Below are 26189 nucleotides of genomic sequence, written 5' to 3' on the forward strand. Positions count from 1 at the left end.
ATTTACGTACTGTAGAATATTTTTTTCACCTGAAATTGTATGCGGTATAGTTTAAAATATCTACTTCCGGAATCAAAAGAATGTTTACATTCACAACAACAACTTGTCTTTAATTTTATTTTTAAAGTCCCACAGAATGTCAACTGTCGACGAAAAGCAGGAGCCCCCTTCTGAGCAGCTAAGGTTAAAATTCTTTTTGTGAATAAATTTAAATATGAGATCTCACAGCAGCAAAAAATAGCAGCCTGGAACAACTGGAACTTTTTTCAATGATGATGACAGATTCAGATTGGTGTTTTTTAAGCATTTTGACACGGTGCACTTTAACAAATGAAAACCTAACTTCACAAATACGATAAAAAAAATCCTAATGCCTTGTTTGCATTAAGAGCCTGTGGTCAGGGATTTTCCTTTGTCCCTTTTAGTGATTTCTGTGTCGGGAGAGATTTTCTGATTGGGCCGTTAAATGAATCCCTTTTCAGCAGGCAGCCAGATCAGAATATAGCTACAGAATTAGAATACCAAAAGTGATTAAGATTTTCTACAGCAATTTTGTCAATCATCCACTCCAGGGCTAATGTGACTTCAATTCTTTCTGTTTTTTGTTTAATTCTATTAATAGTAATAGATACAATTGTAACGGGAGTGTGTTGTCTTTTTCCCTTGTGCCTTTCCCAGTGTTCACTGATATAAGATGATTCAATGGTTTAATTTGTGTTGTTAAAAACATACATGTTTCTGGTTAGGGTGAAGGTTGGCGCCTGTTTAAACATTTAAACCCGCTGCATTTTTATGCACCTGTCCTAAGTCAGGAGCCTGTTGTTCAGTGGTTGTCGTTTATTGGTGTTGTTCATACATGTAAGTGTTTCTTGTTTTTTAAATAGATCAGACCGTTGGTTTTCCTGTTTGAATTGTTTTACACTAGTCTTTTTTGGGCCCTTTATTGCTTGCTGTTAGGTGTGAGCCAAGGCTCCGTGTTGAAGGCCGTACTTTGACCTATAATTGTTTACTTTTTACACATTGTGACTTGGATGGATAGTTATCTCATTGGCACTCATACCACATCTTCTTATTTATATGTATGTATATGAGTATTTAGTTTACATACAATGAATACATTAGTCAAGTTTACTTGTTTCCTTACCTTGTTGGTAAGATATATTAATTTAGCTGAAATATAATAGAATTACAGTAACAGCTAGTGTTGTCCTTATTTTAAAGTGCACTGACCCAGAGCACTTACCTATTTTTATCCCCAATGATGTCATATGCCCTGGCCAGGCTTCTAGGTCACGGGAAATTGCCCTGCCTGGAATAGAAAATGGTGGAACCTACAAGAAATATTATTAAAACTTAGATAAATGTAGAATAAATAGAGAGAAAATTAACCATACCCTTGAAACATGAAAGGATGAACAAGCAAAAGTGACTACTGTCACACAATCATAGTGATTTTCATAAAATAAAACTTAAAACAAAAACATACATTTACACAACAGATATTACATGAGTTCATTTTTTAGTAGCCTATGATGACTCTCAGAATGCGAGACATATATGTAGGGATTACAATCCAGCAGCTGCGGTATAAATTATTTGCATAAAGCATTATATCATACATTGTACCTTGTACACATGTCTTATGTAATGAAGTTTGTCATACATGTACAAAAATGTATGTCCATTGTTCTTGACATCATTTTCACTGTTCAGCAGCTGTTTAAGAAAAAGTCATAGATTTTTTGTCTAGTGAATTTTTCACTTATTTATAGGAGTAATAAGATAACTATTTTTGATATAAAGCATGTAAAGGTTCCTTGCAAGGTCTACATGTCTGTCAGACGGGTTTCATCTGACTTTGACATCATTTCATGGATCATTAATCAATATTAAAGTTATGTGAACAGGTTCATTTCTCAGATACTACAAGAGTAGGTCAACTATATGTACTGTATGGAATGATAGTGAGGTGGACATGTCAGTCTGATTTAGAACAGGCACAAAAACATGTGGCAAAGTCTTTGTGATATTTTTTTAATAATTAGCAGACCATAGAAATGGCACAAATAAAAAAAAAACATAAGGCCCATTAGTTAGTACTGGTTCTGCATTGAAATTAATGCAAACCAGTATTGCAGATGAATGGTAAGATAATGATCTATTATAGATTTTTAAAATTATTTCCCCAGTGTGAAATCTTTAAAATTGATATGTTTTCTTATCTCTAATAATTAAAACATGATAAACATGTATTTCATGATTAATAGAATCATATTTTACTTTTAGTCATGGAAATGAGAAGTGGTTGAATGCTTACTATGATCCAGTGGCATCTCTATATACCTTAACACAATGTGTTGCCTTATCAGATATACAAGCTGATGGTGATTGGAAACTTGTGATTGCTGATTTGGGAACTGGATCCTATGACATGAAATTGAAAGTTTATAAAGGTAACCTGTCCTTCATATTTTTACTGTAATTCCTTTCTATGTATTAGGATAATTTTCTAGTATGAAATATTATTGTAACAATGGGGATTATATATTTCTATTGAACATGTATAGATTTTCTATAATTAATATTTGTGGCATCATTACATCACCATCTATGAAAACAATAAAATAAAAAAGTGTTTCTAAATGCAGCATGATATAAAAGGGCTCCTGTTAAATTAAATGGACTGATGAAACTATACATTTGTACATGTCAACAGTCAATCAGTCTTCTTTTTTATTTTTTATTTGGAAATCTCTCTTGAGGACAAGTTTCACAAAGAAGAAGTTATATTAACACTTACAAAAATCTCGCAATTCCCACTTCACTTTTCAATTTCAAATAATTTAGATAGAAAGGCAGACATTTTCATGAAGAATTGAAAGCAAAAATGCATTTCGACAAATTAATTTTCACAAGGCCATAAAAAAGAATATGTTTGTTTGCCCTAACCCTACCTACCCAGAAAATAGCTGCCTACTCAAAATCTTTTATTGTCCTGATGTGAAAAAGTTTTTTTTTAATCAGATAGGCATGAAGACTAAAAAACATCTGACACTTCAATTTCTCTTTGCCGAAAAACAAAAAAGAAAATGCCTACCTACCTACCCACTGTCTCTACCTCTGGGTAGGGTTTGGGCAAACCAAAATATTTTTAAGTGTGGCCCAATGGTCAAACTTTTATCAACATAATGATGTCTGTGATAAGTGAGGGTCAAAGTTATTAGGACCTGGTCAACGTATTTGATGTCACAAAGCTTTGAAATGCTAATTTATGAAGAGCTGAGCAGAGTGATATAGTAAGAGATATGACCTATAAGAAATAATGCTGTCCTTCACACAATAGTAGTTGTCTTTCTTCATCTAAGACTGCATACAATAATGTCATAAACAGAACCGGTTAGAGAAGATTTTGTGCTATGTGCATTTAAAGTAGTATTTATTTTGGACTGCCAAACACTAATACATGTATACATTCTTATGCTAGAAAAAGAAAGGCAACAGTAGTATACCGCTGTTCAATAGTCATAATTCGATTAAGCAAAAACAAATCCGGGTAACAAACTAAAACCGAGGGAAACACATCAACTATAAGAGGAAAACAACGGGACAACGGAAACACTGAACTACAACAAAAGCAAACGCCAACATACATAGAAATGGACTGTCTGATAACAACAGCTAGAACGATAGATATGGGGGACATGTTTATAAAAACATATGAATAGAAAATAAGAAAAATCATAGCACTGTCATGTCTATCACCCTATGTGCTATTATGCTTCAATACTGACTGTAAAGTTTTGACAGTCTACATGTATGCACCTTCCAAATGTGTGTATTTCATCCACATGCAATTTAATGTGCAGACTTAAAGGATTCACATACTTACAGTAGGGCAATGATCATAACCCAATAGCACTTACATTTTATGTTTAAATAGCATGCCTTATGCTTTTACCTGAATAAAACCTCCTTGGTATAAAACTTGGTATTTTTTCTGTATTTACAGGCACAAATGTGATGAGTGAAAATGCAATCATAGATTTACCCACTGGTGTTGTGACATTTTATATGGATGTGAATGAACCAAGAACTCCAGGTACATATGCATGATATGTTCTTGTACTTCTATACAATACAGGTTCAAGAAAGTCAAGCTTGATTATATCCAGAGTAACAATATATAGCTGTTTATAAATGGTAAATTCAAACCATTTACCATCTATGTTCATAGATTCATTAATTCGTCAGTTTTCAATCTCTTTCATTCAGAAGTATGATATGTATTACCATACATAATCTTCTTGACCTTGTTATTTTAGTAACAGAAGAAACAACATTACATATATACCTATACTGGCAAACAGGTAATATAACATATAAAATTTTGTTAAAGAAATATTGTTAAAATATAAAATGATAAGTTTTTACTTTAGACTTGAAATATTTTGTTATTATGTAATAAACTTATAAACCTTAATATATATTACAGCTGTAGCAGTAGCCTCAGGACCCTACATTTATATTTACAAGAATCTCCATCCATATTTCAAGTTTACCTTGCCAACACTAGATGTAAATCCTGTAGAATTAGACCTCTGGAACCAAGTGAAAGAGGTAAATAGCACAAAATCTATCACAAAGTAATTTATTTAAAGAAGCCACAATTTAGGGACACAGTTATATTTCAAAATTTCTCCAAAGCACAAAATTAAATTGATGGATCAATGGGTGCTTGACATCAGGTAATAAATATAACATGCATATATAGCTAGGACACTAACATATTGATGATATATGAAAGTTTGACTGGGGATCAAACCAACTGCACTTGAGGTGGGCATGCTACCAGAACACAGAAATAAAAGTTAAAATTATGTATATCATGAAAATATTGCTGTTAATATATATAAATTTGTTCACCAGTGAAATATATTTCATTTGGGACTGATTGACTCAAACATGATAGGAAATTTAAAAAGAAGTACAACCCTTGCCCAGAAAGACAATCTGAAGAATTGAATATGTGCTATCAAATTATGTTGCTAATCATTTTAAGTGACAAGAGTCTAATAAAATACAAATACTTTTATAATGTATTTTAAGAAAGTTTCCATGATTTTTCATTTCAGGAAAAGATAAACATTTTTGTTCTTAGAGAAATGTTAGAAGGCATGAGGTACTGTATAGTGTTTTGACTCATTGATAAATGTAACAATTTAAGAATACATTTCAAAAATCTTGTGTGATATAAATCTGAATTTTTGTAAGGTGAAAAAAATTGTTGAAATGAAAAGGGGAGACAATTTAATGTCTTGTTAGTTTATTTTACCTATAATGAATAGAGCAACATAAGTAATCAATAAAAATTGATTTTTATTTATCATATTGTAATTTGAATTTTAAATAGCATTTTATTTGATAAATGATTGAGCAAAAGGAGTATAATGATATTGTTTTTCTATTTTCAAAACGACAGTGAATACACAAATAAAAACTTGTGGTTCCAAAATTTTAATATTTGTATGTTTTTTTGGCTGCTAATTAACATATAAGTACATTTGTTTTTAGAGCGGAAGGTGCTGTTTTGACTGTGAGATCCTTACGATTTCTCCAGCTACAGGATGTTCCTGATTGTGAAGCTTTTGCCAACATGTATAAACATACACCTCTTAGAAGACAGGTACAAATGTATATTTTTTCTATGATAAATGTTTTAATGCAAAATTTTCAAAAAAAGAACAATTGATAACTGATCTGGTGTCTATTTTCTGTGTAGAGGAAATGCTGATGTTTTATTAGTCTTGCTGAATGAATCATCAGTGTATGTTAACAGAGATCAAGTTGAAGTATCTCAATCCTATCTGGTGATTAAATAGCGATTTTCACTTTCCTCATTCAACAACAGAATGTTTATAGGTATAAGTGAGAAATAGAGTATATGTCAATGTGATGGCAAACCAACAACACAAAAAAGACATCTAGCGTTCTACAACAAGAGCCTACACAGTTAATCAAGTGCATTATGCCCTTATTGCAAAACAGATGTAGTAAATATTACAATGAAAATTCCAGCATTTAAAAAAAAGAAATTTAACACTTGAGGTCTTTAAATATATATGAATGTTTTAATGTCAAGATTTTCTGTATGGAAATTTATAATAATATAAACTCCGTGATATGAGATTTCACTAAGTTTTCATTGTTTATTGGTCAATATTTAGCTATATTTTTAAGAGTTTCTGTAATAAAAACGACAGCTTTACCAATTATATTCATGTGGATGCATGTAATTCTCTGTTGAATCTATCAGTATATCTTTTGGGTTATTTGTGTTTTTGGATTGCTATCTCATTGTTACACATTATTTTGAAAAATCAGAATTTTGTAGGACAGTTTCAATTACTTCAGAAATTCAGCTTGACAATAAATAAAAATTACAATTTTATAATAAAACAGTATTCAGTTATTTTACTGTCTGCTTTCTAAAATAAACATATATTTTGAATTCTTGAAGAATGCATTATCTTACAGATATATATATATATATAATCTATAATCATTTGTTTTCCAGACTGTTATCACATGTTTAGCTACAATGAAGAAATCTCTAGCAGATGAAGATGCCATTAGTTGTTTAGTTATAGGTACAGAAAGTAAATCAATATATGTACTGGACCCTGAAGCTTTCACAGTCCTTACTACTGTAAGTCTTAAATAATATAGTAAATGGTAAACATTTATCAATCCAGGGTTTAAGCTAGGATTTTGAGGGCTTTAGTCACTTTTGCGTGAGGTGAAAATCAACATTATTTTGGGTAACAGCAAGGGACCAAGGATGTATGTATATTACTAGCTATACATCTTTGTCAGACTTTGAAGGACTAAGGCATCAATTTACTAGGCAGTAATTGCATGATTTGACTGATGTGTCACTTAAATATGAAGATTAGGATATAAGATCTGAAAATCTAGTTCAAAATTTTACTTCAATTAGTTTCAGGGGACATTCCTGATCAACAAAAGTTGAGGAATCACAGTATGAATGAACTTGTTGAACTTTGAAGACTATTACACTGCATTATCATCATCCTAATAGAATGTTTAAATCGATATTTGAATTAATTTCTATAAAGTTGGAACCAAGGATTTGTTCAAATTCACATGGAACGATTCCAATAATGGTAAATTGTAAATTATTCGAGAATTGATCACGTTTACTTTCGTTTTCAAATGAAATGTAAACGGGAAGTGACAAGTAGATAATAAATTCAAAATGAATCAGGATTCATCTACGGATTGGTTCGTGTTTAAAAAAGGCAGGAAATTATATTTTTTTTTTATTTTAATTTGCTTAGTAAGAACTATATTTGTCTCTCTCATTTACTTTGGCACAAAATTTATTTCGTATTTTATGTTTTAGTGTCTATAAATTCATAGGAATACTTTCACGCATGCACAGTATATCGTAAAGGAAGCACCTGTTTGACTCGTTGATGATGATGGAAGTTTTTAACGTGAAAACATTTATGAACGTTTTGAATAAAGTTCTATCTTTTTAATCGAAATTGAACATTTTATATCAAAGATGACGAAAATATGATCATTTGACGAAACTACGACAAACGAACTGCAAATTATGATCGTTTTAGAAATATTGAAATTAAAAAGCGAACTGTCCGGGGGGAACAATTTTGTTCAAATGATGAAACTATGACAAACGAACTGCAAATTGTGGTCGTTGGCCTTGAGAAATATTGAAATTAAAATGCAGACTGACTAATTTTACTGGGGAAATAATTAACAGGATTAGTGACCCATCCGATGGCGATAAGCGGGTTAGCTGTAATCACAACTTTATAACGCGTGTTGTAAATGTTAATTAGCTGAGGGTCATAAACTTGTCAGAAACATGTAGACAGGTAGAATTATAGTATTTTCCTGCTAAAATATTTTTTACACTTTCCAAATTTAAGTGACGAAATTGATTTGAAATACTTTCGTCATTTTGAAAACAGTTTCGTAAATTACGAAAGTGATGAGCGCTAGCAAAATCACTGATCAATCCCTATTATATACCAAAAAAGTAGTTTAAAGTTCAGTTGACCTTACTATCGCCCTAATTCATGATGAAAACAAGTTGAATATTTGATTTTTACCTGGATAAATTAGTTCAGAATAGATAAGAAAGGTTGAACCAGTTGTGAATTTTAATACAGTTGAGAAAATGGGATATGTTTGGTAGGTTCAGAAATATTGCCTCATAGCAGGCCACCTATGGACCTCTAATACAAAGACATTATTATATCAATGCAAAGTCTTTGGGGGTGTATAGGAATCACTAAGTCTGACATTGCTCTATTGTTTGACTGCCTTTTCAGGACTTGCTGAGGCCCATATAGAAACATGGAAATTGCTAACCCAGACTTAGGGCATCAGGTTTCTATCTAGAAATTGTTATGATCCATCTTTAAATAGATAAATCATACATCATTTGATTCACTATTCATTTTTATCTATAAATATGTACATTTTATACATGTACTTAAACCCCTATATCGCATACAAAAGCTATAATTCCATCAACACTACCAGAGAATGTACATCAAAGAAATGTATTCCTGATCCTACATTTGAAAGTGAAGATTAAGGAACTAATATCTACAATATTTCAATTTGTTGATAAATTCTCGAAAGTGCAACTCTTCCTTAATGGCAAATTGGAAATTAATGAAACTTTACAAGAACACTACCTGAGGATGTAAAGGAAAATAATCCCAGTCCCAATCAAAGGAGAAATAACTGTATTCTACTTCATTAAGTCTCTAGTGGAGGGTTGTCTCATTGGCAATCATACCACATCTTCTTATTTTTGTATTAATTACTTAAAAAATGTAATATGCCAGAATTATTTACTGTACGTGCAACACCTCCTTAACAGCCTAACTGATATTGATGAAACATTTATAACACAGTTTTAGAACACTACCTGAGGATGTGCATAAAGGAATGTAATCCTGGTCCACCAATATATTGCAAGATTTTATGAAATGACCCTATGTCAGATTAAATAAATGTAAAATCTATTCTATAAATTATCAGCTGCACAACTCCATTTATCACATTTATGTCTGTAGAAAACATCATCAAAATTTTTAAAAATAAGCACATTTGATATGATTACAGATCGATCTACCAAGTGTACCTGTGTTCCTTAGCGTGACTGGTTTATATGATGTAGAATACAGAATTGTTGTGGCTTGTAGAAACGGTTGTATATACACCCTGAAAAGGTGAGCTTAATGTTATATGTATATCACATTGCAAAAAAAAAACAATTGCCCTGTTTCATTTAAGCCATTTAGAAATCGCATTGTACATCTCGCTACCAAAAAATTAATAAAGAAAAATGCCTGTTTCAGACCTTCACGTTAAAAACTATCTGCAGACACAGACTCCATCCTCTTTAAGTTGCAACACCCTCCACTAACTAATAATGTTGATCTTGAATTGATTGGGCAAAATATATATCAAATTTTAAACTTAATTCTTGATAATGTACTGAGAGAGTTGTATGTAATATTTAATGAAATAAGAACATATGATACTACATTTTATGATTGCCTTGATATACCCAAAAGCTCTATATGTCTTGTTTATTTTGTAATAGTTTTTAACCCTTTAACCTATATTATATAAAAAAATATTTATTTGTAGCAATTATAATTTGAAGAGGTAAATTTCATATAAAATACAATTAATACTGTTAACTTCTGTTAACTTTTGTTAACAACAACCTTGTAGAGTATAACATTTATCTTACATAAAATACTTATTAGCTGAAATTCTTTGATTAATTTTTTAAAATATCAAACTTCTGTTTTGTGTGTTTCTCTCAACTTCATACTTTTACTTATGTTTGTAATGGTCATATTATTGCTTTTTATTGTGTGTCTTGAGAAGCTACATATATGACCTTCTCTTTCTTAAATGATCTTATTTTCTCTTAGAAATATACCAAAGTGAAGCTGGTACATACTAAATATGTATATTCTGTCAATGCTTCATTAACCTTACAGCTCACCTAGCCAAAGGCTTGTCATCATTTCCCACCTGTCATATTTCATGGAGAATCCATTAACCATGGTTTTAAGTACCATAACTTTTTCCATGGTTTAATTTTTTGATATTTTGAACCTGTATTACCATTCAGTTTGGATCAGGATTTGCACTTCAATCAATTTTTTGGATAAAACATGTTTTGAGCTAACAATTTGACAAAATGTTTGTATGTGGAACTTTTTGCCAATTTTCCAGGGTTTTTACCTTTTTTTGACAGTCAAGATGTTTTGATGCTTTTTAGATAAAGTAGAGTTTGAATGTAGCTCTCAGGTATCTTACCTGTCTATTATCAGTAGGTATTGGTGTGCATACTTAGTTTTAAATTTGATACGTGTTTGAACAATGTACATTTAATTAGATTTTTGTATTAAATTTATACAGTATCATTACCTTTTCGGCCCTAATTATCATAAAATTTCACTTATAAAATCATTTAAACTACTGAATGAGATTGACTATTATCTAAAAAGGTGAAAACTTGAATTAGAATGTAATCTGAAAGCTCAACAGTTCTACATTATACTATGGGTAATACATGTTCATCCCTTAGAATTTTCTAAATACAATAAATTATGATTTTAGTTTTACCAAATAAAATATGACATATACCTCTTGTTGGAAATAAGAGGTAAAAATGAAATTACACTTTATATTTTGGTATCTTCGCACGCAAACTGAAACATTAAGATTTTTGTTATTTTTATGATTGAAAAAAAACTGTCCACAAAGCTGTCTATTCATAAACAACCCCAGTCTCTGCTTCCAACATTCCACTTTTCTATTGTAAAGATATAGTCCATATTTTGCATGCAGAAACACCAAATATCAGTTATATGACAATTTTAAGCTAGAAAGTGCACAGAACCATTAGATACTGATGTTTTTTTTTTAAGTTTCACTGAAATGTAATCACTGGAATAAGAAAAATTTGGACGACAAAGTAATAAATGGATGAATAATTTTTTACAAAAAATCTTTTCCCTCCTCCGTGCTTAGGTATATGAAATTATTAAGAAGGAATGCCCTTTTTGACCAAAAAATTAGAGTTAATTTCCTAATGCTTGTAGATTAAGATTTAGTTGGCTTGCTTGCTGTGTTTGTATTAACATTTGCTCAAACATTGTAATTAAGATTGACATCTGCAAACAATATAGATTGGGCGGAGTTAAACCTTACTTACATTGTCTCTTAATGTTTGCATGTACAATTATAACCTCCAGAATAACATCCAATCAAATTTAAGTAAAATGTATACAGATTTAACGCCGCCTATTTTATTTTGTTTGCAGATGTCAATCTTAATTACAATGCTTGAGCAAACGTTAGTAAAAACATAGCAAGTAAGCCAACCAAAGTCTTAATCTACAAGCATTAGGAAATTAGCTTAAGTATTACAAAATCAGGTGATTTATGTGTAAACATTATTTATAAATATGTGCCAAAATAAAACCATAAGTTCATTCAAATAATATGAATATTCGTGGAGTTTTTACATTCGAAAGACAGCATAATTACATATTTGACACATATTTGGGTTTGGGAAATTTGGAGCATGTGCAAGTACATGTACCACAAAGATAATTACATGAAGGGCATTGTTCATTATTTATTTATTTATTAAAGATATGCACACTTATACCCTGAGAGGTTGAAGGCATATAAACAATGCAAATATATACACAATTAGAAAATTAAAAAATATGAAACATCATAAACAATCATTGTAGTGATTTACAAATGATTTATTTAGTTGGTAGTTACCTGTGCCTCATATGTGTGGGTCCAAAAACTATTTAATACCACAAATGTACTATAATTAACATCCATCTGTTTGTATATATCTATAACATTCATCTCATATTTTCACTACTTTTACTGTAGAATTCATACCATCTTCATTTGTGTAAAATATTTAATTAAAAACAGGTGGTGATATCTTCATTTACAAAATTGGGAAAGTCAAACACAATTTCACCAGAACAATATTTTTTTTTGCTTTTTGTTGATAACAGATGATTTGAATATAACATAAATTATATTTACTTGTTTCATTTGTAGGGGAAGTTCAGACTACTTAAAACATTGTATAGAGCTGAACTCACAGCCTGTTGGCTTAGAAAGAATAAACAAAACAATATATGTAGGAACTATGGATGAAACAATGCACTGCTTCACATCTAAGGTAAGATTTATTATTACTAATAATGACCTTCCATGCATTAAGATCAAAGGTATGATTTATTATTACTGAAGCTGTCTTTACACTGTAAAACTTCCATGCATTAACCAATTTTATTGTAGCTGGTCAAAATTTTTTTTGTATTTACAGGAAAATTTCTTTTTTTTTTGTAGTGACTGCAAAATTTAGAATGTAAATGCAACTCAGGTAAATCTGAGGTTAAGGTGCCGTTTCCAAGAAGAAATTATAATTTCAACATTTTAAATTTTCTTATTTAAAGAGAATTGGCCCCTTGCAGCAAAATAAGTTAACACAATAATGGTTTATACTTCAACTACTGATATAAGGGTTCAGTGGCATTGAAGCTTAAAAAACGATCAAATATCTTTTTAAAAAATGTTGTCTGCTCTATGGTCGGGTTGTTGTCTCTTTGACACATTCCCCATTTCCATTCTCAATTTTATCTTAAAATCAGATGCCTAAATGATAGTACATGTATATGTATTCTTAGACAAATAATTATGACGTCTTGAAAGGCTATTCTAATTTTTTGCTGTGATGCCTTCCTATGTATATAATATAAAACGAATGTTCCCTAATTCGGGTCTGCCAAATTTTACCAAGTTTGGTGCAAAAATTTTATTTTATACTCTCCGAAAGTAAAGCAACTTGTGAGATCAGCCAAAAGTTTTAAAACAGCAGTAAATTATCGCCCGCCTCTGATGGAATTGTAACTTATTTTATCAATGCTTTAGAAAATTATTGGAATTATTTAGCACCAACAAACACATAAAAGGTAAGAATTTGTATATATGCAAAAATTTCTAGCCGTCAGTGAAGATTTTATGGCAAAAATTGGTCTCAAACTCAAAGTCCAACAAAAAAAATGGCTTCAGCATTATGATGTTGTAGGAAGGCAAAAAATCAAAATAGCCTTTCAAGATGTCATAATTATTTGGACTAATGTATTCTAGTTTCTAGAGCTTTCATATTTACAACCTTTAAGAACATACTTGCTTGACAGTACAAAAATGTTAAATTAAAAGCTATTTGATTATACAGATGTAATTTATATTGGCACATTTTTGTCGAGCCTTCGACTTTTGTCGAAAAAGCGAGACATAGCCATCCTACATTCCGTCGGCGGCGGCGTCCACAAATATTCACTCTGTGGTTAAAGTTTTTGAAATTTTAATAACTTTCTTAAACTATCCTGGATTTCTACCAAACTTGGACAGAAGCTTGTTTATGATCATAAGATAATATTCAAAAGTAAATTTTGTAAAAAAAAATTCCATTTTTTCCGTATTTTACTTATAAATGGACTTAGTTTTTCTGCCAAGAAACATTACATTCACTCTGTGGTTAAAGTTTTTGAAATTTTAATAACTTTATTAAACTATCCTGGATTTCTACCAAACTTGGAAAGAAGCTTGTTTATTATCATAAGATAGTATCCAGAAGTAAATTTTGTAAAAAAAAAATTCCATTTTTTCCGTATTTTACTTATAAATGGACTTAGTTTTTCTGCCAGGTAACATTACATTCACTCTGTGGTTAAAGTTTTTAAAATTTTAACAACTTTCTTAAACTATCCTGGATTTGTACCAAACTTGGACAGAAGCTTGTTTATGATTAAAAGCTAGTATCTAGAAGGAAATTTTGTTAAAATTTTGTTTCATTTTGTCCGTATTTTACTTATAAATGGACTTAGTTTTTCTTCCAGTTAACATTACATACAGTCTGCAGTTTAAGTTTTTAAAACATTTATTAGATTCATAAACTATCCTGGATTTTTACCAAACTTGGACAGAAGCTACTTACAATCAAAAGATAGTATAGAGAGGAATATTTTTATTAATTTTTTTACTCATTTTTGTTGAGCCTGTGATTAACAGCAAAAGTAGGCGAGACACTAGGTTCCGCGGAACCCTTACGAATTTTATGCATTCTTTCGGTAGTATTAATTTGTTTTGAGGTTGAAATTGTATTTCTATTCACAGGGTAAGAAGGTTTGGACTGTTAAGTTACCAGCTAGTATTACTACAATGGAAACAATGGATTATCCATCTAAAGGATTTAAAGGAGTCATTCTAGCTCTGAATAACTGTCAGGTCCATCTGTACAAGGAGAAGTATTTGGTGAATATTATTAGTACAGAAGATATTGTCACTGGTCTGAAGTTTGGTAGATTTGGCAGAGAAGATGCCACATTGGTAATGACCACAAGAGGTAGGCACTCATAGGCTAATTAAAACATAATTAGCTGCTGATTCTAAATGTTGATTTTTTTTATGTGCTTTTCATTTGTTGGCATACTGTCTCCCTGACACTATCCTTATTTCTCATACATTTAATATATATTGAGTTAAAAAAGTTTATAAGTGAATATTTTAAGGTTAATTTTATATTTCAAAAATATAGTATACTTCTCAACATAACAAAAAATAAATTATAGTATTAAGAATTTAAGTTCAAAAAGGTTTCAAATTGGTAGATTTTATGAAAGGATACATTTTTAGAATATGATAAGAAAAGAGGAATAATCATAATAGACATGACAAATAATCACTATAATAGACTTTGTGAATAGTATAATCCTGAAACTAGATAAGTCTAGTAAAATTATCCTGAATTCATACACATATACAGTTATCCTTTAGATAACATTATGAATACTCAAGTTGATTCTTTAAGTTATTTTTAGTGGATTTCAGGGGTATAGGTGAACCACTAATTTAAAAATTCAACAAAATACGAATTTCTTAAAGGCTTGTATGCAGAATTTGACAAAATCACAAACTCAAGATTCAAAGAAAATATAATTTTTCCTGAGTTCACGTTAATTGGTTTCTGCAAAGGTGAAGATTAGTAATTTTGCACTTAAACTGAAATTTAGAGAATCATTTGAAGCAGATTTCAAGCTTTTGAAAGATATATCCATTTTCTTAATTTACAAGTTTTATTTGAACCAGGTTATATACCCATGAATAAGATGGACCAAACATAGCTACAATTTAAATAAACATGCAAGGTTTGAAAAGTTGAGTAAAAAAATAATATAATTACAAAAAAAATACATTTATCATCATTTAATAAATAAGCATACAAATATTTTTAACAAAGAAAGCTCAGAATACTTAGATGTTTGCTTAAAAGATGTTGTCTACATTTTAGGAGGAGGATTACTAATAAAGATCTTGAAGAGAAATGCAACATTTGAAGAAAAAGATATATCAGCAGGACCTCCAGCAGCACAGAATACAAAGCTAAATGTTCCAAAGAAAACTAAACTATTTGTAGATCAGACAATGAGAGAGAGGGAAAATGCTGTGTGTAAGTGCTATTTGTACCTTGGAATAACAGATATAGAGCCTAAATACTACCTCTGCCTTTTTCTCTACAATTAGTCATTTGATTTATTTAGAAGTTTTGTTGAAAAGCCTTAAGGTGACCATTTTCCATTAGTATTTTCCAAAAGAAAGTTAGAAAAAATTATATTTATGAAATCATTTGCTGCAATTTTTTATCCATCAAATGAAAAAAAAAATCATTGATAAAGCATATATTTTTTTCAATTGAAAATTAAGAATTTTTGACATTGTAAGTGATTTTCTAGGATTTGAAGTTTTGGACATAGCATGCTAGTATTCCCTTAAGGGTCCAATATATCAAGATTTAAATAAAAATTCTATAAAACAAGGCTGATCAAAATCGCAACAAAATAATGTAACTTTTAAGTTGAGTAATAATTGATTTTAGTGTCATTTATTACAAAATGAACAAGTTATTTTATTTATATGTAAGTTTGTTTCCTTTAAAAAAATTTTTTTTAATTTTGATTTAAACTAGAGGCTTTAACGAGCCTGTGTTGCTAACGTAGGTCTATGTGCACCTTCCACAATGGACATACTCCAACGCTGTAGACTAGAAATGAATTCATGACAATAATGTCTTTTTTGTTGATCTTGTATCATCTTTTCTGTTTTCATTTTTTCTCTATCGTCTGGAGTTTTTGCCCCAAACACAAAAAAGGGTTAAAAAAATTGTCATTTAAGGCAATCTCACCTATTAGAAGTCTTCTAACGATTTCAGCAAAATTTGACATATTTGTAGATCTTGTCTTGCTGATCAATTTTGCAATTTAAAGTTTAAAATGAAAATGTGTTCATTCATAGATTATCTATTTGCAGCAATGCACAGAACATTTCAGAGAGATTTATACTTATTAAGATTGAATACAGCTAGAGAATATGCCAAGTCATTAGAGAATAGCATGAACCCTATATCATCTGATCCTATGGAGCCACTTAAACTAAATGCCACAGTAAGTCATTAAAGGCAGGAATTACATCTTATTGCTTCCTTAAATTTGTTATCAGGCTTCATGTCATCATGCTTTACTATGTAACGCAGTTTCAGATTCATTGATTATCAATTTCCTGTACACAGAATATTTATATTTCATTCTAACAAATTCTTCAACTTCCTGTTTACGAAATAATTAAAGCAGGGTTATTGTTAGTGAGCAACAGCTCACAGTTCTAGTTAGGTTTTCTATTGTTTCATCAATATTAATTAGAATTTTAAAAGAAATAAAAATTACATAAATCAATCCAAATTTTGTATGTGTATGCCTTATGATCTGAAGTGTCTGTCTATAATATGTCAGTTGATCTAAACCTCATTTTCATGGTTCAGCAATTTAAAAAAAAATTGATATCTACAGTTCTTGTATAGCAGATAAAACACATAATGAATGTAAAATCGATAGAAGGGAAAGTCAATACATGTGTCTGTATTCATTATGAATCTCAAGAAGTATCAAGTCCTTAATTTCATCCTGTTTTTCACATTTTTTTATAGGTGCAAGGAATTGGTCCAACATTTAAGCTGACAGTAAACTTACAGAATACTTCATTAAATCAAGCATCATCCAATCTAATCATCACATTCCAGTATGATGAAAAGTTATATGTGTTCAAGAAAGCTTACCTACAGGTAAACCAAACAATTTCCTTTAAATCATATGAATCAAATTTATAGATTAAATAGATTAAAAGCATGGGAAAATGTAGTATGACAATTATTTCATTTTAGACCTATAAATAAAAGAAAATTTGGAATACACATGTTTATAGAACATTTCATCCCAATTTGACATGATTTTCACATGTTTGTATTTATTTTGTACATTTCACATATATAGCAGTTTGACATTCTCCTAGAAATTTAGGCAGTCTACTCATCCCTGTATTTGCAATTTTCTAGAGAGAAAAAAATATATATGCACTAGAGATTTAATTGTATATATTTTATATTACTTTGATTACAGCTTTACTTTATGTGATGCATAAACTTGATATTTAATCTAAGGATAGAAAAGAATGTTAATAATGTAAATAAAAAACAGACTCTCTTACCAGCTGCTTGTCTGTATTATAAATCTTTGTATAGGAAGTACACCCCCTAATTGAACTCTCATCTGGGTTTTGTTATTTGTTAATTGTTTAATTGTCTTTCTTTTGCTTGTCATTAATTTGTTGCTGTATAAAAAATTCCCTTTTACATGTTTCCACAAATCTGTTTAATGAGATCTCAAGGTTAAGTATAGTAATTATTTTTATTCAAATTACATAATTCATATGATTTATCTACTCCATATATATATATATACTCCTGATTATAAGACTTCATAATTTATAAGTGAGACAATTTTTATACGACCGCAAAAATTGAAAATTTTTTGGTCGTATATTGGTATGACGTTGGCGTCGTCGTCGTTGTCGTCATCGTCCGGCGTCGTCCGAAGACACATTGGTTTTCGCACTCTAACTTAGTTTAAGTGAATGGATCTCCATGAAATTTTACCATAAGGTTCAATACCACGAAAGGAAGGTTGGGATTGATTTTGGGGGTTATGGTACCATCGGTTAAGGAATTAGGGGCCAAAAAGGGGCCAAAAATAAGCATTTTTGTAACTTCCAGACAATAACTTGTGTGTAAGTGTATGGATCTCTCTGACATTGTACCACAAGGTTCCATATCACAAAGGGAAGGCTGTAATTGATTTTGGGGGTAATTGCCTCAAAATTTTAGGAATTAGGGGCCAAAAAAGGGGCAAAAAACAAGCATTTTTCTAGTTTCATGACAATAACTTGTGTGTAAGTGTTTGGATATTTCTGAAATTGTACTACAAGGTTCCATATCACAAAGGGAAAGCTGGAATTGAGTTTGGGGGTAATTGCCCTAAACGTTTAGGAATTGGGGGCCAAAAAGGGGCCAAAAATAAGCATTTTTCTAGTTTCCAGACTATAACTTGTGTTCAAGTGTATGGATCTCTCTGAAATTGTACTGCAAGGTACCATACCACAAAGGGAAGGCTGGGATTGAGTTTGGGGGTGATGAATCATAAGGGGGTTCAAAAAATTTGGGGGGGGGGGGATTTTTTTTTTTTTTCTTTTTTTCTTTTTTTCCTTTTTTTTTATTTTAAAATTTCCATTTTAAGTTGGTTATTTCTGATTTATATTTAAAAGCAAATAATAATGATATGGTAGGAGATACACACCAAACAGGATGTGTAAATTATTATATAATAAGTATTGTGCAATAGCAAGAAATTTTCAATTCCACAGTATTGCACAATAGCAAGAAATCTTCAATTGCACAGTATTGCGCAATAGCAAGAAATCTTCAATTGCACAGTATTGCGCAATAGCAAGAAATATCCAATAGCACAATATTGCGCAATAGCAAGAAATTGTCAATTGTACAGTATTGCGCAATAGCAAGAAATATTCAATTGCACAGTATTGTGCAAAAGAAGATACTTCGTATAAATTGCTTATTTCTTGATCAATTTCAATGGGGTTTTATTCTTGAATTCTTGGGGTTCTTTAATATGCTGAATCTAACCGTGTATTAAGTTTTTGGATTTTGGGCCCTGTTTTTAAATTGGTCCACATTGAGGTCCAAAGGGTCCAAAATTTAACTTTGTTTGATTTCATCAAAAATTGAATTATTGGGGTTCTTTGATATGCCGAATCTAACCGTGTATTTAGATTCTTAATTTTTGGTTCCGTTTTCAAATTGGTCTACATTAAGGTCCAAAGGGTCCAAAATTAAACTTAGTTTGATTTTAACAAAAATTGAATTTTTAGGGTTCTTTGATATGCTGAATCTAAACATGTATTTAGATTTTTGATTATGGGCCCAGTTTTCAAGTTGGTCCAAATCAGGGTCCAAAATTAAACTTTGTTTGATTTCAACAAAAATTGAATATATGGGGTTCTTTGATATGCTGAATCTAACCATGTATTTAGATTTTTGATTTTTGGGCCCCGTTATCTTTGTCCACATTGAGGTCAAAAGGATCTAAAATAAAACTTTGTTTGATTTCATCAAAAATTGAATTCTTGGGGTTCTTTGATATGCTGAATCTAACCATGTATTTAGATTTTGGATATTGGACCATAATAGGTGAATGTCCAATTTAAAATTTTTAAGTTCTTAGACCACATTCATTCTGTGTCAGAAACCTATGCTGTGTCAAATATTTAATTACAATCCAAATTCAGAGCTGTATCAAGCTTGAATGTTGTGTCCATACTTGCCCCAACTGTTCAGGGTTCGACCTCTGCGGTCGTATCAAGCTGCGCCCTGCGGAGCATTTTATTTAACATTTCAGTGGTTTTAGATAATAGTCATTAATATAAATATAATAAATGTATGTTTATCTGTAGGTCCCAATGTTAGTTCCAGGTTTGAACTATGCCTTTGACACACTTGTTGAATGTCAGAGTGATAAAGGAATATCTGATAATGTAAAGGTTTGTTTCCTATTTTTTACTGATTCATTATTCATTACAACCATTACTTTTACTGATTCATCCACATAATAAACTTTGTGAAAAACTAGTTCCCTGCATTATGATGGAAATGTATTTCCCAGGAACTGTCATACATGACTCATAGTTCATTTAAATTGAGGCTCATTAAGCATACAAATCTTTCATCTCAAAAATTTACTGGTTGTGTTTCCACATTAAAGTAATGAAGAGAAATTATTAAAAGTCCTATTATATAGAAAAAAGACTAATGGTCTTTATATAAGAACAAATGTAGTAACTATTGTGTTCAATTTGTACAATTAACCAAACACAACTTCCTTTTAATAACTGCTATAGTATAACTTTTACCATATATTACAGGTGTTTGTTTTAAAAGAAGGAAAGAGTATACCCATTATAACAGGAGTAATAAGTATGCCAGTTAGTGAATCATTAGTTGTTGTGTAGTTTACACATGTATTGAAATTTGGACCAATGAAGTAACATGGAGATCTTTAGACATCAGTGACATGCCATTTGTTTTACATTGGTGAACTTTGAAAAAAAAAACTGAGACATGTGATATGCAAGAACTACAGTATGAATCAGGAAAATTCAGCTGACAATAATTGTCCAGACAGAATCTCTAGTTTAAAATTATAATTTGAAAAAAAAGCTAGTTTTCTTTGTTGATAAATTATTTGTAACTTTTTGGTTATATTGATTGATATAACTAGAATTGTTGGGAGAAATTTTTTAAAATATTTATCATCCCACTTATTGAAGTCCGTGTTTACAGGATGATTGTGTCTGTTTCATTGTAGTAAGTCCATTCCCTTTTGTATTTGCAATTCTTCCTATATCAGGTTTTCTGGATTTCTAGGAAACTTTCTGAAAATTTTCAGTACCTAATTTCTCAAAAAATCATTGGACTATACCATATCTACACAAATGGGGATATGGAACTATTTGTTAGCTCTGCTCAGAATATTTTTAGTTATACTAGTTTCATTGGTAATGACATCAGAGAATCATTTAAAACTTGTCTTAACATTTACATGCAATTGCATCCCAGCTGTGTAAAGGCAAAGTTTTTAAAGTTAACGTTATTTTTTGAGCCAAATTGTGAAAATGTTATAATTTTGTACATTCTTGACTGATAGGAAATTTTTATGTTGACTATATATTTGGCCTTATTAACTTTTTTGATTCGAGCATCACTGATGAGTCTTTTGTTGATGAAACAAGCGTCTGGCACACAAAATTCAAAAGTCTGTTATTGTATATTCACAATTAAATGTTTATGAATGAAAGAAGATGTTAGGTAATGAGACAGCAACCCAAAGTTTGCATTTATAAGTTGAATCTTTTACAGCTGACAATAATGTGAGATCACAGTGACTGGATTCCAAAATTACTTTACTTTTATGATAGAATACAAATTTAATGATCGATGTGGAATTCAAATCTGATGAGGATTATAAGATTTAGTATGCTTTCATTTAAAATTTTACACACTAACATTGATGACTAGACTGTGGTTCTCCTACAACAGTTTGGTCAAATTTCAGACCAGTTGAAACAATTGATTTGATGAAACAAATTGATATTGGATCAGTTTTTTAAATGAATTTTTATAGGCGGAGAGTTACTAACACTTGTCATCAAGTCACAACAAAATTATTGTGATTCATGTATATTTTGTATTAGAATATTACTCAGGTACTGGTACTATTAAGAATTAATTACAAGTTTTAAACTGTTGCAAGCTTCATACTATTACATAAATAGAGACAATGATGAGGATCTTATTAATTTCAGATTCATGGTATCTGACTATTCACATACACAAGAAAGTGCTATATCTTGTAATTTTAACTGTATTATGCCCCTTTGTATTAAGCAATTTTTGTTTCATCTCTAAAAATTTGTAACTTTACATTAAGACTTCACATGAAGAGCAAATGTTAAACTAATAGTTTTTCTTTTGTTTGGTAGATTAATATATATGTTTTATTTGTGCATACAATATCTGTGATAATTAATAAATGATTTTCAAAAGATCTTAGGTTTTTTTGATTGAAAATATATCCAAAAGGTGGAATATGAATCATTTGATATAGTTTATGGATACATAATCTATTTAAATGAAAGTTTCATCTGGCTATATATACACATGTAATGCATTTTCTAAATTTGAGCATTTTGTAAATTCCAGATGAAATTTTTCAAATCATGTCAAAAATATAAAACTTGGCTTGAAAGAAAATGCTACTATTTGTTTTTGGATCAGTAGGTCAGACCGTCAGAGGTCTAGTTGACAGCAGCAACCAAAGACAATATTTGTTAAAATGTGGATTTCCAGGAAATTCTGGGAATAAGATCCATCCCTCAACCAAAATGGATGCAGTTGCCAGCATTTAACATAAATTGTCAGCAGATTTTAGTCTTCACTACCAAAACAAAAAGATAGAAATGCCTCTTCTTCTTCAATTCAAAGATGGCAACTTGGCTTATACATCTGTGATGCTTCTGTACTGATTAAATTTTATATTGCCTGCTCTAGTATGATGTATTGTCTCTGATAATGCAATTAAGACTAATGTAGTGTTTTAGTGCCAAACGTGACATGACAATATTAAATATTACAAATACCATTAGGGGATCGCCATTTGATTTTTTAGGGTGATTGGGGCAAGAGGATATTTTTGTGGATGGAATATTGATTTTCACCTGTTGCTAGTACAGCTTATTTATTTTTGGCCGCATTTCCTTATGAAAAATTATAAGTCTTGTACACAACCATTTCATGCATTGTTCTTTATTTTGTTGGACAGAATATTCATTCTGTCTTGGGCTTATAAATTTTTTTTTCCAGTTTACACCAGGCCAGAATATTAATTTCTAAAATCTTCCTGATACCTACAGTGAAATAATATGTTAATTCCTTGTGAATAATATATGTTTAGAGTACTAAATACTAAGTACTAAATATGTATGCCATAAGGCACTGACTTTATTTTCAAGCTTCTTTAGATTAATTACTGCTGTAACTTTACTAGTTAAGTAAATTATTTTGATTTATTCAAAGATGTATGTTCAACAGACTTACCAGTATATGATCTGGTGTTTTCTCATTGTTGAAGGCCATATGATTGCTTATATTTGCTTACATCCACTTCATTTGAACTTTGGTGGATAGTTGTCTCATTGGCAATCATACCACATCTCCTGATTTTTATATTGACCTTATTTTCATAGCGAACAAGGAACTATTTGAATCTGGAATAATTTTGAATTCTGGAAAATTGATGAGAAATATATGATGAAAACTAACCCAACTAAATAGGGTTAGTCGTGCACGCATGGCTAAGGGGGGTTAGTTCATACTGAATTATCAGAGAAAGTGAAATTAACCTTAGACAGCGTGCATGGCTAACCCTATTTAGTTGGGTAAGTTTTCATCATACATTTCTGAACAATTTTCCAGAATTCATAATTATTCCAGATTCAAATAATTCCTTGTTTAGACATTTTTTTAGCATATAATGTGTATCATAATGGTCAACAATATTTTTGTATGCTTATTTGTTAAAACAAGTTTTTTGAGAGAAGTGTTTCATACAACCCAGACCCCATGTTCACCATTTAGTCTGATAGACTAGTCCCACATCTTCTTTTAATCATGTCTTGATTCCAAAGAATAAGTGATCAAGGTTGACGTTTCATTGTCAAGTCCATATCTCAGATACTATAAGCAATATGTCAAATGTATTTGGTGTGTGGATTGATTGTTAAAGGTACATATCTGACTGGCAAGTTTCATCTGACCTTGATCTCATTTTCATGGGTAATTGGTCAATGTTGAAATTCATGGTTATGTTTGTTTCTAAGATCATATAAGCAGTAAGTCAACTATATTCCAAACATGGAATGGTTGTATGGCAGGGTTCATCTGACCTTGACCTCCTTTTCGGTGTATAGTATGAAATTCAATCATGATACTGTAAAACAGGCAAGACATTATAGCATGTGTACTCTTGTTTTTCATTTTTGCCTATTATAGTGAACACTATAATGAAGATAGATAGAGAAACATTAAATAGGAAAAATGATCCACAAAACAAGATCTACAAATAAATTGATATTGCTGAAATCGTTGGTTAACTCTTTATTCTTTATAGGAGTTACCGTATTGTCCTAAAATGACAATTTTTTTTCGATATTTTGTGTTTTGCCTATTATCTTGTAAACTAGAATAGATACATAGAAAATTTGATTATCAAAAATGATTTTTAAGACAAATTTGACCTTGGATGTATTTGCCAATCAGTATCATCAGTGTATACATGTCCCTTTTGGTTGTATAGAGCTAATCAAGTATTCAATTATACACTTTGGCTTTCAATCTATTGGGTTTGGGCGTTCCTAATGAAGGTAAGCGCAGATAAGGTATTCTGTCTGTCCCAACAAATTTATAAAGTGTTATATCATTCACAATATATATCCAAGTGTTACTATACAGACATTATTTATTGAAATGCGCATCAAGTGTAGTCAAAGAAGTGGGGGCATTAAGGCCCGGTTTTGGCCCAAGAAAATAAAATGTTTGACAACTATTTCAAATTGGCACATAATGTTTGGAAATGTATAGGGTCATGAAATATAAATGAAAAACATAAAGATTTTTATCTGATGACGTCACAATTACGTCATGATATGTATCGTTTTCACAAAAATGATGGAAAATACAGAATTTATGCAGTTTTCGGTCGTTATTTACATTGTGGAAACATCAAGCATAGCCAAGAAACAACAAAATAATTTAGGAGAAGCTATGTTATAAATATTGACGTAATCTCACAAAATATAAAGTTGTTTCTTGGATGCGCAGATACTCTTCCAATCTAAAATTTACTTAAAATTTGATGAAAAACAAGGAAAATCAAGAAATTTTACAAAATATGCAAATTTTGTCATGGTTTGTTGCCATGGTAACTCGTTCAATGTGAAATTTGTTTTTATTTTCTGTAAATCTTGTACCTTAGTCTAGTTTGGACAAATTTAAGAATATGTATGATAACTTTTAAATTTGCAGTTATATTTGGGCCAAATAAGGGCCTTATTGCCCCTACTCCTTTGTACCGTTTAATGATATTACTACCACAGAGTCGAGACCTTTGCTGACCAGCCCTGATAAGTACTTCGTTACTGGTATGAATATACGTTTATTTTTCACCTGAAATTTGCTGTTATAAAACTTACAGGAAATCATTCTATCTCCCTGTTGCATAGCTATGATTCTTGTATGGCTTCTTCTTCTTTCAGTACAGTGCAGTCCTCTAATTAAGTGTTATCGCACTATTGCCCATGCTGGATGTGACAACAAATCTGCAAGAAAATATTTACAGGTGCATGTTAAAAACAGTCTGATGGTGAGATTAAGGGATACTTCAGCTCAGTACCCCCTGCTTGAAAGCATATAGTGAGGTACAATCAACCAAAGGTTATGGATGGCTGTTCCATATCCGTATACTGTCTGGAAAGAAGGAATGCCTGTATGTTGATGTTCTGACATATGGTACAAGAAATCATGTTTTGTGTCCTCTAGATACTGATGATGTATTATGTAGCTATTCTGTACATCATTACTGCTTTACATCTGGCTCTCCTCTCAACAAGTGGTTGCCTCTGTAGAGTTTTTAGCATTGATGTTACACTGCTGGTTTCTTGGTAGTCGTTCATTACAAACTGGGCTGATCTTTGTTGCATACTTTCTAGTTTCTGTATGCTAAGGTTGGTTAACGGGTCCCAAACTGAGCATGCATACTCAAGTAATGGTCTAACTAGCGTTGTGTAGCATACAGCTTCTGTTTGTTGTGGACAGTGGTGCAAGTTTCTAAGTTGAATTTGCCATTTTACCTATGCTACTTGTATCTATGTGTGTGTTTCAATTGATGGTTTTATAGTTTATAAGATATCTCATATTGTTTACAAGATTTCTCAAGTTTATAAGATATCTCATATATTTTATAAGATATCTCATATAGTTTATAAGA

General features: G+C 30.7%; 1 protein-coding gene across 2 annotated transcripts; it reads left to right on the forward strand.

Moving 5' to 3' along the window:
• Positions 1 to 66: 66 nt before the first annotated feature.
• Positions 67 to 22193, forward strand: LOC127698947 (Bardet-Biedl syndrome 1 protein homolog). Of its 2 annotated transcripts, XM_052202724.1 has the most exons (16): positions 67 to 183; positions 2287 to 2453; positions 4010 to 4099; positions 4493 to 4617; positions 5133 to 5179; positions 5572 to 5683; positions 6575 to 6706; positions 9187 to 9293; positions 9718 to 9735; positions 12181 to 12304; positions 14305 to 14533; positions 15479 to 15637; positions 16495 to 16628; positions 17168 to 17302; positions 20044 to 20130; positions 20512 to 22193. In XM_052202724.1, exons 1-16 carry the CDS (start codon positions 137 to 139, stop codon positions 20596 to 20598), a joined length of 1800 nt encoding a protein of 599 aa, XP_052058684.1. In that variant the 5' UTR covers positions 67 to 136; the 3' UTR covers positions 20599 to 22193. The 2 variants fall into 2 exon arrangements, with proteins under 2 accessions (XP_052058684.1, XP_052058685.1); XM_052202725.1 differs by lacking the exon at positions 9718 to 9735.
• Positions 22194 to 26189: the final 3996 nt, after the last annotated feature.

This window comes from Mytilus californianus, unplaced genomic scaffold (genome assembly GCF_021869535.1).
Source record: "Mytilus californianus isolate M0D057914Y unplaced genomic scaffold, xbMytCali1.0.p SCAF_4, whole genome shotgun sequence".
NCBI classification, from domain to species: domain Eukaryota; kingdom Metazoa; phylum Mollusca; class Bivalvia; order Mytilida; family Mytilidae; genus Mytilus; species Mytilus californianus.